Source organism: Erythrolamprus reginae, chromosome 3, assembly GCF_031021105.1.
Source record: "Erythrolamprus reginae isolate rEryReg1 chromosome 3, rEryReg1.hap1, whole genome shotgun sequence".
In the NCBI taxonomy this organism is placed as follows: Eukaryota; Metazoa; Chordata; class Lepidosauria; order Squamata; family Dipsadidae; genus Erythrolamprus; species Erythrolamprus reginae.
The window spans coordinates 159,273,435-159,286,696 of NC_091952.1; the positions used below are offsets into that span (position 1 = coordinate 159,273,435).

The 13,262-nt window shown below is 35.3% G+C and overlaps 1 protein-coding gene across 2 annotated transcripts in view; it reads right to left on the reverse strand.

Annotated features, from left to right (window-relative positions):
* The window catches only part of CDH18 (cadherin 18), a 310,510-nt gene that overhangs the window by 34,846 nt on the left and 262,402 nt on the right, over positions 1-13,262 (reverse strand). For both annotated transcript variants that reach the window (XM_070747111.1, XM_070747112.1), the window contains one exon: positions 7,946-8,073. In XM_070747111.1, the coding sequence (XP_070603212.1) occupies positions 7,946-8,073 (128 nt within the window). The remainder of the gene's footprint in view (positions 1-7,945; positions 8,074-13,262) is intronic.

The following is a 13,262-nucleotide window of genomic DNA, read 5'->3' on the forward strand; positions in this document are numbered from 1 at the left end:
TTAGAGCTTAATAAAGCCTGTAGTAATCTGTCATTTTTCTTCTCAAAGAATTTATTATCCTTCAATATGTTCTTCTAACCTCATCAGTAGGTTTTTTGCTCTGCTTTCTAACAATAGCTTTGGAAAGAAAACAAAAATCTAAATAAATGATCTGGGTAGTCACACAAACAATCTGTTTTAAATTGCTTTCTAAAATATACATCTATTGCCAGAGAATCATTTATGTAATTTTCTTTCATACTAAAATTTCAAAACTTTTGTCTGCTTGAAAACTGACATACAGCAATTGTGTGCATTTTGCAAAATTTATTTTCTAGTTATTTAAAGCGATTTTTGTGAGGGACTATAATATAAGGATATGTAGAAAATACTTAGAATTTTATTGCAACTAAAGGAAATGTTTATTCTTGAGGGGAGACTCCTTATTTATATTTCTTTGATAAACGGTAACTCATTTTGGGAACAAGGTAGCAATTCTCTCTCTCTCTATATATATATATACAAAGAGAATATTTCAACAAAATGATACTGCTGACTTTGATTTATCACCTCTTGAAAAATAGGTTGCTCTGTTTCCTTTATCTTTGACAAGTCTCTGAAAGAATCCACACATGAAGGCAGTGTTCCCTATAAGATCTGGTAACCTCTGGGGATGCACTGGATTACTATTTATTTATTTATTTATTTATTTATTTATTTATTTATTTATTTATTTATTTACTTACTTACTTACTTACTTACTTACTTACTTACTTACTTACTTACTTACTTACTTACTTACTTACTTACTTACTTAATTGCTTACTGGATTTATAGGCCTCCCCTCTCTGAGGATTCAAGGTGGCTTACAACATATAAAAAGAAACTATAAAATACAGTAGACTAAATACAATTAATTAAAACTAAATAAACTACTCTAAAATCCTTAATTATATTAAAAATCAATCATACCCATTCAAACAACAACAATACACAACATTTGTTGGCCAGGGGCTAAGGTCTAATTGCCCCAAGCCTGGGGGCATAAATGAGTCTTAAGACTCTTATGGAAGGTGAGGAGGTGGGGGCAGTGAGAATCTCCGGGGGTAGCTGATTCCAGACGGCCAGGACCCCCACAGAGAAGGCTCTTCCACTAGGCCCTGCCAAGCAACATTGTCTAGTTGAAGGGACCTGGAGAAAGCTGACTCTGTGGAACCTAACCGGATCGCTGAGACTCATACAGCAGAAGGCGGTCCCACAAGTAATCTGGCTCGATGCCATGTAGGGCTTTATAGGTCATTACCAACACTTTGAATTGTGTCCGGAAACGAATCGGCAGCCAATACAGCCTACCAATGCAGTCCACAATTCCATCTTTACTGTTGTGAGCCGCCCCGAGTCTACGGAGAGGGGCAGCATACAAATTAAATAATTAAATAAATAAATAAATCTTCTAAAACCATAACAGGAAAAAACTGACTTACCCAACATCTTCCCTAACCATGTTTTAGAGATTTTTCAACTTCCTACATAATGATAAAGAGGCAGGAAAACCTCCTTCAAGTTGAGTTTGATTCCCAATATCTTCATGGACACACCTCTATCAGGATTTTTAGCCATGATACACATGATTTTAAATTAATAATTTTCCAGTTTAGCTTACAGTCCTAAACATTCCTAGTGGCCTTCTATTCAGGTTCAGTGGCTCAGACTTGTTGATAAGAAAGGTCAGCAGTTCAGCAATTCAAATCCCTAGTGCCATGTAATGGAGTGAGCTTCTGTTACTTCTTCCAGTTTCTGCCAACCTAGCATGTAAAAATGCAAGTATAAAAGCAGGGACCACCTTCCGTGCACCTTTGGTGTTTAATCATGCTGGCCACAGGACCACACTGTTTTCCGACTTTGTAACGGAGATAAGCACCACCACCTAGAATCAGGAATGAGTAGCGCATATGTGCAAGGGGAATTTTTACCTTTACAAGATTAGCCACAAGAGTTGACTTTCTCAACAATTCCCTAAACTTCTCTGGGCTATGGCAACCTTTTTTTTCTGTCACCATAATAAGGATAGAATTTCAATCAGATTGCCATAGCCATCTTGCTTTCTTTTGACCCCAGTGCACATTTGGCATGTCTCTTATATATATGTGAGATGTTTAAAAAAAAGAGCCTGTGTTTCTAATTTTGAATATTGTTAGACAATTGTAGACATTTTATCAGATACTGATTGGTGCAGTATCCATGAAAGAGCACAAGTCTTTCTGTCTGTTATTTTTTTTAAGTTAAAATTAGATAATTATTCACTTGGATAAAATGGACACAGGGTTAAGCAGTAGCAGTTCATTAGCAGTAACATTTTCATTAAAATGAAACTCCTTATCATTTAAATAAAATGGGTTATGTTAATAACAAACTGAAATAAATACTGAAATAACACAAAGATAGTTACGTGACCTAGTTCAGTGTCTTGATTGCGATAGCTATGCATGCTTTGAAAACAATTTATAAGAAGTGTTAATTTGAAACTATCCAACTCATCTCTGCTATGTATTACAGTATGCACATCCATTTTCCAGCTACCAGGTTTGCTTGAAAGAAAATGTGCTTGCTTTAAATAGCAAAGAGGTGCTGTCTTTATACTTGGATAGAAATACCTCTTCCAAATCATTAACAGTTATGCAGAGCCCTATTAGTTGCTGTTGAAGAAAAGGAGCCAGGATTTAAAATCACAATTTGAAGTTATTTGCTTCCATAAACAAGCTCAAGCAATGCAATGCAAGGCCTTCTGAACTATAACACTGACACTATTGGCCAGAATTGATAGAAAGTGCAGTTCAAAACATTGAGAAGATATCAGATTATGTGGGCTAACCTCAAGCAATATCCAAGATTAAAAACAATTTTATTAGTCAAATTTATATATATGCCCATGTCACAAAAAACTGACTCTCGATGGCATACAACAATACTAAAAATAATTTATCTGGGCTCATATATTATAACCTGAAGCAAATTGAAAATGGAAATACAAGGGTGTTTTTTTTAAAAAAAAAACGTGTTTAGTTTTGCAAGCTACAACAATCCACTATTAATTTATCAGCTTTTACAAATACAATTATAAAAATAGTACAAACTAAGAAAAAATATCAAAATTAAAAATTAAAATTAAAAAGTGCAAAAATAAAAATATGATAATGAAAACATACATATAAACAAATAAATAACTTCATCAAAACAGGTACAAACAATTTCACTAACTTCACAGTACTCTGATTCTTCTTATCTATAAACAAATATTTAAATTTATTCGTTTTGGGTCAGCAAAAGTCCAATACTACCACAAACAACAGCATACATATTTATCTTGGTTAATCCAACTTTATATTCTCTTTGCTTTGACAATCTTGATTTTAATTCCATTAAATAATATCCCGTCAGTAATGGATTGCTAGCCAATACATGCCACACTGCCTACCGGTAGCAAAAATGGAGCTGTGCGTGCAGCCCCGGGTAGCTGGCAGATGGGCAGGTGTGTCCGAGCAAGATTTGGCTTCTGCTCAAGCGCTGAAAGGCAAAAGGAAGAAGTATGCTACCTCCCATATTTGGGTATGCCAGGTGATTTGATAGAAAACACACACACACTGGTGTATGTATGTATGTGTACTGGTGTATATTTTTATATATTCCTAAAGTATGCTTGCCATCTTGAGTTATTAATAAAAATAATGTTTTATGGTAACTATAAATTAGAGGAACCATCCAATGTAGTAATTTAACACATCCACAAAAAATCATCATCCTCTGCTTTAAACATGGTTTCTACATTATATTCCTTATGTGGCAGGGTGTCAAACTCAAGGCTCAGAAGCCAGATCTGGCCAGAGGGGTGTTTAGATCTGGCCTGCAAGGCTGCCATAGAAACAGCAAAGGATGGGCCCACAGTGCCTTTGCCAGTGAAAACAGAGCTCAGGAGGGCCTCCCTAGCTCCGTTTTAGCTGGCAGAGGATTGTAGGAAGCTGTCACAGCCAAAAATGGAGCTTGGGAGCCCATTTTCACTGGCAGAATCCTCAGGCCACCACAGAGTTCCCCCGACACAAGTGACATTGAGTTGGCCATGGCCCCTGGTCCTGCCTCCCTGAGGTCAAACACAACCATGATGCAATCCTCAATGAAATCAACACCCTTGTTATATGACATATCAGTGATACATCAGAAAGGGCAAACAAGAATGTTAGTACTTTTCTAAAATTGAAATAGGATAAGCTTAGATTGTCTATGTAACCAGATACAAGAAGACATACACTTTACAACTCTATTTAGATTGTCTATAGTTACATAGGAATACACACTTCTCTATTGACCAATTCCGATTTAAATATATTAATTGATTTATTTTTGTTTTGCATTGTCACTGTTATCTAATATCAATCAATATCAAACATCTGCAGAATTTAGAGCTATGGTCAAAATAACATCATTATAGAAACTGCTTTACTGTAATATATGTTTCAAAGGAGTATAGTTTTTGATATAAAGCACATTTAAAATTTTTCCACATTTTACTGAATAACTAAAGTGTGTGTGTATGAGATGTGTGTGTGGAGGAAAAATAAGAAGAAATGCATTTAATGATGTTATGATATGAATTTCATCCATCTCATATTTCTATCACTATAAAGAATGCATGTACCAAGAAGTGGAACTTGCATCCTTTTGACAATTCTTGGTTTGCTGTGTTTGTACCTACATAACAGTTGCATATGTTATTTTAAACAATTGAGTGCTTTCCCACAACACCCTTCTCTTGTTCAACTGCCATTAGTTTCATTTTTCATTTTACAGCCCAGTATCTCATTGTTTTAGAGTGGCTTCTATCCTGTCACTGACAATAGAAGTATGTAATAGCATATTTTAGCATAGAAATAAACAGCAAAGCAGTTGCTACTACCACCATTACCTTTAATATTACCATAAGAGCTGTAAGGAATACATTTATTTCTCTCCTTTTTCTAGAAGAAGCACTCTTTTACACGGATTAATGCATGGACACATTATTTGCCAATATTATTTGTCAAAATGAAAGATAGAAAAATGATCATCTGGAAATTCAACCAGTTTCAGGGGGCATGGAAAATATTCTTAAACAAGTTTAAAAATAATTCAACATGCTATTTTGAATTCCTTCTTACATTATATATGTATATACAGAAATACTAAGAACTTGGAGTGCACAAACAAATCATAACAGAATACCAAATAATAGTACAAAATTGACACACTAGCTAGAGGCCATGGAATCATCAAGACCATTCTGGTGGCCTGAAGATATTTGGCTCCCTGATTGGGAGATTCAGTCCTGAGGAAGAACCTAAAGCTAGACTAGAACCAATCAGATCCTGGAAGAAGGGGTTTCTGGAAAGTAGCCTGGCTTTATAAGAAAATAACACAGATTAAACGTCTGCCAACAAAAACCGAAGAGTGCCATCATTTGCTTTGCCTCTCAGACTTCAAGTTCTCTTCCACCCAATTTACACCAGCTTTCAATCAATTCTTATATCAACAGGTGATATAAGGTGAGATCCTGATTGGCTATCCTGTACTCTCACACCTTGGGGCAATTACTTATATCCCTTGAATAATGGGGTAGGAATTTCAGGATACTAAGCATGATTATTATTATTTTCTTATTTGAGTTAACCCATAACGCAGTAATCAAAAGTTAGTGTTATGAAGAGTGATGTGCTCATTTGAATGATGCATAGATAAACATTGGGAGAGCAGGTGGAACCACAGGTCCCTTAAGGATAAACGGATATTCCTGTGACCTTCTAGTGGCAAGCTACCATTGAAGTAGTACCAAATTATATAAAAATGGAAACTTGATTTATGAAGATTAGTGAGCAATGTCAATAACTCTGTCACTCTAGGTGAATTTTCTATGGTTGGTCTCTCCTTTCTAATATACAATAATTTAAGCCTGCACCTCTTTAAACTAGGGTAGTAATAAAGCATATTCTTAGAAGCCTTAATAAGGAGGTAGATGCCTCCCTATTTAACCCCAATGAGAAATCTGTGTGATTTTTTGATGGATGTTTCTGAACAATTTGTGCCAGAAATGAACACAGGAATTGAACTGAAACTTGCAATCAGTACCTGTATAATTTTATAGACCACATTTATTGGTCTCTGGGATTGGTGTGCTCAATTCTTGTACAGATTGAGAGCTGTACAAGGGGAAAAACATATCCAGCCTCTTAACTTCATATTAAACACCTCAATTTAAAGAAACAACTCCCCCTTTACTTATAGCAGGAAGCTATATATATATGGGTTATATATGAAATGGGTTGAATATCTGGATATTTACAAAACTGTCATTAAGAAAGGTTGAGAAATGCACCTTTGTATTAAAGTGATTGTAGGAAGAGAACTGTGTTATTCTATAAAAAATCAAGTATCTATTTACTGTAGAATGTTACTTGTTACTTTTTTAATATAGTAAATTGTTTGCTGCATTATGTGTAGCCATTTATACTTTATTTCATATTTAACATCTGGCTATAATCTGATCTGGACTAAACCATAATATGATCATAATCTGAACATGAGAATCACTGGATTCTTATGATTTCCAATCCAGTCTTCTTACAAAAGAAAATCTGGTTGAGTGTGATTAATGTTTAGATTGGAGATAAGCTAGGAATCTCATCTATTAACTCAGAGGTCTACAAATTTGGCAATTTTAAGACTTGTGAACTTCATCTCCCAGAATTCTTTTGTATGCTAGAATTCAGGGTGATGTTTGCATGAATGTATAACCTCATGTAAAAATTAATATTTTTATGTGAAACCCTTATGCGTATGTCTCTACCAGATAGCTATACTGTATATTGTTTTAGAAAAAAGAATCGTATCTATTCAATTGGGGTTCCAAGTGCTGTTATAAAGCAATACAATAGTAAGAAATAAAAACAATAAAATATTCACAATAGCGGGCTATTCTTGACACTGATTAATTTACTGTTTGTTCATTATGTTCTACAAAACCTTAGACGCAGTTTATCATTGGCAAAGTTCAATGTTTTGCATGTATATTCAACCCAAGCCTGCAAACATGCTCAATACTCCTACATCCTTCTATCAATTATCCTGATTTAGATTATTACTTGGTAATTAACTTGATTTAAATTTGGAATAAGATATTACATTAATAAGCTTATATTTGTTTGAGTCTGAGAGTAATAAACTTCAACCTAATAAAGTATTCTGCCTTGAGAAATGTGAACAAAATGTCCTTTTAAAAAACCATTAAAATATACTGTTAAACAGAATATGGTGATTGCCAGAATTTTTTATTTCCAATTTGTGTCTCTTTCACTTGTGCTCATTTAAGAATTCAAATAGAATGTGAGCTGAGTGGTTCTTTGATATTCAGAATTCTTGAATATCTCCTCTCCCTCTCCCAAAGTTATTGGAATTTTGATGTATGCTATTTGTCTTTTCCTGGGGTCTTTCTCTTTCTTTTCCTGGGGTCTTTCTCTCTCTCTGCAATCTTACAGGATTTGTCTTGAAAGCTTTTTACTCAAACACAATTGAATTCCAGTTAAAAACAGGAAAAAATGTATCAAAATCATAATGAATGTAGTTTATTTCACATAGCATTCATATGTACTCTAACATGGGTTTGAACCAAGGCTCACAAAGTATTTGCTTAATGTTACATAAGTATTTGAACATTATATAAGAAACAACTTTACATTTTATACAACGAAAGTAGCTTTGATATGTTATTCAGCTGCCAAGATTGATAGACATCATGAGCAGCTGAAAGAGGATAATGTTGTGTTATCTTCCAAATTGCTAAATATTTTCCCCAAATCTCTCAATCAATGTGTACTTTTTTGAAAGAGACATTTACTTGAAAACAAGTCCTATGGAATATAAACTCTCTGGGCTTGTTACGTACCAATTTCAGAAGCAGTGACTGTGATGTTGTACCAAGGGGTTTCTTCTCTGTCAAAGATTTTGGCAGTCTTAATGGTTCCAGTGTTTGTATCAATAGTGAAGTCTTCTGTATTGTGATGAATGGAATATCTAGGAACACACAAAATGAAAACCTAAGTTACAAACTAGTGCTAAGTGAGCAATTTTCTTAACTGTTTACATTTATATCCAGGGAGGGAGCCACAGCATAAGCATAGCATTTTTGCAATCTGTACAAGCATTGAATAGTCTTCAACAGTCTTGAATGATTAAAAGTACGTATTGGGATGGACAGTTCCTGGCTAGCTTGACCAATGGCCTCATTCCGTTTATGGAAGCAATAAATACATCACTTCTGGAATCAATGGCCTGCCAGAAGAGACCATTTACAACATTGCTTCATTCTATGTATCTTACCAAGAATGCAGACTGATTGGAAATTATGTACAATAAATACTACAATTAAATTTTAAAGCTGAGAATTGGTTCTGTTTTCATTGGGCATCAACACAAGTATTGCTTCTGTTGGGACAATATTTCAGTACTGTTTTGGTTGTATATTAGATGCATATGTGCTATACCTAAGATGTTTCCTTTCAGGTAAACTTTTTTTCCCCATTTCCATTTATCATTACCATTTTCTAGGAGATATCATCCATTTAGTCATATTTAATTGGTTCAAATAGCATTAAAATATGTTATTCCAAATAAAGGAATGAGATAAAATACAGATTGTTGTAACAGCAAAAATGTCATTTTTGTTAAGGTGCCAACTCTTGTTCACTGTTTATGAGGCCACCTTGGACAATTAAAAGTTATTTTGTTAAGTGAACAAAAGAGATTGATTTTTCTATTGTTATTTTTATGAAACAGCAAAAATGTTATTTTAGTTAAGGTGCCAACTCTTGTTCACTTTTTATGAGGCCACCTTGGACAATTAAAAGTTATTTTGTTAAGTGAACAAAATAGATTGATTTTTCTATTGTTATTTTTATGAAACAGCAAAAATGTTGTTTTTGTTAAGGTGCCAACTCACTTTTTATGAGGCCACCTTGGACATTTAAAAGTTATTTTGTTAATAGAAGAGATGGACTTTTCTATTCCTCCACTAATTTACTCCCTACTGTTCCTGAAATCCACTCAAAATAGAGGAATTTCTAAAAAAAATATTCTGGGAATAAAGAATGTAGGGTTTCCTAGAGCTTTGTCTCTTATTGTTGTCTGTTTGATTTCTAACTATTGGTAACACCTATGGAGTCAAGGGTCATTCTTTCTTAAGGACCAAATTGGGGCCAGACTGACAATTAGTACTGAGACACAAGAAACTGGAAAGCCAGAGATAAATGCACTGGAACAGTAATCAGAGTTTATCAAAGCATTAGTTAAAGTTTAAAAAATAAAGGGAAAGGGGATAATTTTAGACATAATTTAAAGATGCAATGATCAGCATTGATCTGTAGATAAATAAAAGACTTAACAAAGACTGATTAATCGAAAATAATCCTCATGGTTATTCAACTGGGCAAAGGAACAATCTATTATTTCTAGCAGAACTACAAGGCAAAATGAGAGAAAGATTTGCAAAAGGAGAGACAAGATCTAAGTTTAGATCAGTTTAACTGGTTTAAAAAATGAGAAAAAGAAGTTAAGACAAAATGACAATTGGATAAGTCATAATAATAGATAGTATGCAGCAGAATATGTTCTAGAACCAAATGACAGTGCTGTGTATCAGTTACAGAAATGTGACATTAAATCCAAAGTCAAATAAAGTTATGCCAAAAGTTTAAGATTGCTGGGAGAAAAAACCTAACATATAAACATGACTGTCACTATTACAATTACACTATTACTGTCACTATACAATTATACCAGAGAAAGGCACACACAAACCAACACACACGTAAAGACTCCCACCTTAAAGTTACACAGAATTGAGAACATGACAAAATGATTTAGAACACATGGACAACTGAAATACTGAGTAAATAATGACATCTTTTTTTATTTGCATGTGACACTCTTTAAATGTGGATGTTGGCACATTTGACAACATACATATGTTAAAACATGTTTTAGCAAAAAAGGAAGCATCTCATCCCATAAGACTAAGATTGTAATTATTATTCCCTTGGGGTTAACTATTGCCATCATTTATAACAGTAGTTCTCCACTCCACAGTATTAACAGGAATATGTAAAAGCTGAACTGAACAGCACCATTCTACATACTTTCTCTAGAAACTACTATACATAAGTACGTTCCCTTTAATAATATTAGTATAATTATAGAATTACCATGACATCACAATGTGGCTGTTATAACACAAAAACATGACCATAGGTATCATTTTAGCTGCATAAAATGCATACAGACAGAGAGAGGGAGGGAGGAAAGGAAGGAGAAAGAAATATCCTTCAATGCAAAAAGGATATTGAGACTCTAGAAAAAGTGCAGAGAAGAGCGATAAACATGATTAGGGAGGCTAAAACATATGAAGAATGGTTGCAGGAACTGGGCATTGCTAGTTTAATGAAAAGAAGGATCAGGGGAGACATGATAGCAATGTTCCAATATCTCGGGGGTTGCCACAAAGAAGGAGTCAATCTATTCCCCAAAGTACCTAAGGATAGAACAAGAAGCAATGGGTGGAAACTAAAGAAGGAGAGAAGAAATTTAGAACTAAGGAAAGATTTCCTGACAGTCAGAACAATTAATCAGTGGAACAGCTTGCCTCCAGAAGTTGTGAATGCTCCAAGATAGGAAGTTTTTAAGAAGATATTGGATAGCTATCTGTCTGAAGCAGTGTAGGGTTTCCTGCCTAAGCAGGGGGTTGGACTAGAAGATCTCCAAGTTCCCTTCGAATTCAGTTGTTATTATAGAGACAGGGAGAGGAGGGAGACAGGGAGAAGGAGAGAGGGGGTGGGTGGGAAGTAGAAAGGGAGAGGGAGAGGGAGGGAGAGAGAGGGGGAAGAATTGGTAATATTTGGCTGTCACCTTCTTCTCTAGCTAAAATACTGAATTCCTTCTTAGGTTTATAAAGATATGTTATACCCCCCAACTTCCATAATCAAAAATGGCATTGTGATCAAGGATGTCTAAACCAATGAATCCTAGAACTAAATAAACGAGCTCTTTTATTAATGAAAGCAAGGGCCTTGAAATAAATAGAAGAAACAAAATGAGTAGGCATTTAGAAGAGATGGGTAAGCATTATCTTTCCAATTATACTCCACTGAAGGTTACTGTTAACAACTGAAACAATTACAGCCATCCAGCAGAGAGGCACTTATATTACGGGACTATGGCTTTGAAAACATTCAAATTGTTTTAACAGCCATCATGATTTATTTTTTGTTTTAACTATTATTTCCACTTCTCATACATTTCTGCAAAGTCAGACATAGTACAGCGTGTTTTACTACTTACTGTACTTATTTCAGGCAATAAAAGTCTCAATTGAATAAGCTTGCAAAAAGGAATCCATAAATTTTTGGAATTAGGGTGATTTGTGTAGTTCATCCATCGTGTTTGAGGAAGACCTTGACATCTAATGGGTTGTGGATTGTACATGATGTGTCCGCAAGTGGCTGGTAAGCCTATACAGGCACACAGTGTTTTGCCACATGTTGGACAGACATGTATGGGCACCATTGTCACAGCATTTGCATTTGCAGCCCTGGCTTTGCGGAGTGCTCACTTCTCTACTGCTCTGAATGTACTTCTGGCCTCAGACATCTGTCAGCCTTGGTGGATCAACCTACACCATGTTGGTCGATCTTGTGCCAGGATTTCCCAGGAAGTGGTGCCACTATCGAAGGACTTGAAGGAGGCTTTCAACATGTCTTTATAACACTTCCTTTGTTCCCCATGCAATCACTTTGCTTTAGACAGCTCACCATTATATTATGGGACTATGGCTTTGAAAACATTCAAATTGTTTTAACAGCCATCATGATTTATTTTTGTTTTAACTATTATTTCCACTGGATATGGATATGATGGTCTGGCATCCTAGCGGTATGGTCTGCCCAGCATGTCTGGGCTTTCATCAGCAGGGTGGGAATTGATGGTAGGCCTGCTCTGGAGAGGACCTCAATGTCAGGCACCTTATCCTGCCACTGGATCCTCAGGATTCTGTGGAGGCAGGTCATGTGGAAGGGTTCAATTGCCTAGCATGTCGCCTGTATACAATCCAAGTCTCACTGGCATACAACAGGGTAGTTAGCACTATTGCTTGGTAGACTTTGAGCTTTGTAGCAAGGCTTATTCCACGTCGGTTCCACACATTGGTCATTAGTGTGCCAAAAATTACTCTTATTTGTGTAGTACTAATATGCACACGCGCGCGCACACACACACACACACCATGTTCTAAGCAATGGATATTTTAAGAACATAATATTGGAAAGTCAAAATGCCTTTGTAATATATATAAGTGTTTTCTCCCATAAACCAAATATGGTTCTTCAATGGCTTAAGCATGAAAGAATAGTTTCAATAATTATACTTTTACAGATATAAGCTGTCCATTTTTGGGACAGTGAACCAAAATCAATAGTCTTATCTGAGGGAGGTGGGGGAAGGGGAACAGACATTTCTGTTTGACTTTTCATTCAATCTCTGACTATGGCATGATGAAGATAAAATCATTAGCCAACTCTGGCTAAGCTTCATGGCATTCAGAAATCTTCATTCTGAAGATTTATTACACACCAAGAAAGGTTAAGAACATTTCCAAGACACAATTGGAAAGCATGGCAAATCATGTTGCTAAAGAGAAACAGGATGTGTAATAGACATCTATGAACATGTGACTGAAGAAATCATTTAAACCTCTGTCTTGATAGTATTCAATCTCAAAGACCAGTTATTGGCATTCATTTAACTGATTTCAAACCAATAAATACTCTAAATCTGGGTGGATTGAATCAGTTTAGTTTGCTTTGATTTAATTTGTTTCTGATATTTCTATTTTAAATTCCCCGCTTCCTGGTTTAACATTTTTAAGAGTGCCCAATTATGAAATGTAATAGTACAGGTAGTTCTCAAGTTATAACAATTCATTTAGTGACCATTCAAACTTATGACACCAATCCAAAAAATACTTAAAACCCAGTCCTGAAGTTATGAATGTTTGATCTTTGAGCCATTGATCTTACAACTGATTGCAGAGACACAACAACATTTCCACAGAGTCTGCACAGGCACTGGGCCTGCTATGCAAGCCCACTGAATCCTCTCCATCATGTCACCAATTGCTCACTTTCTTCTGAAGATCTGCAGAGGTGGCCATCTTC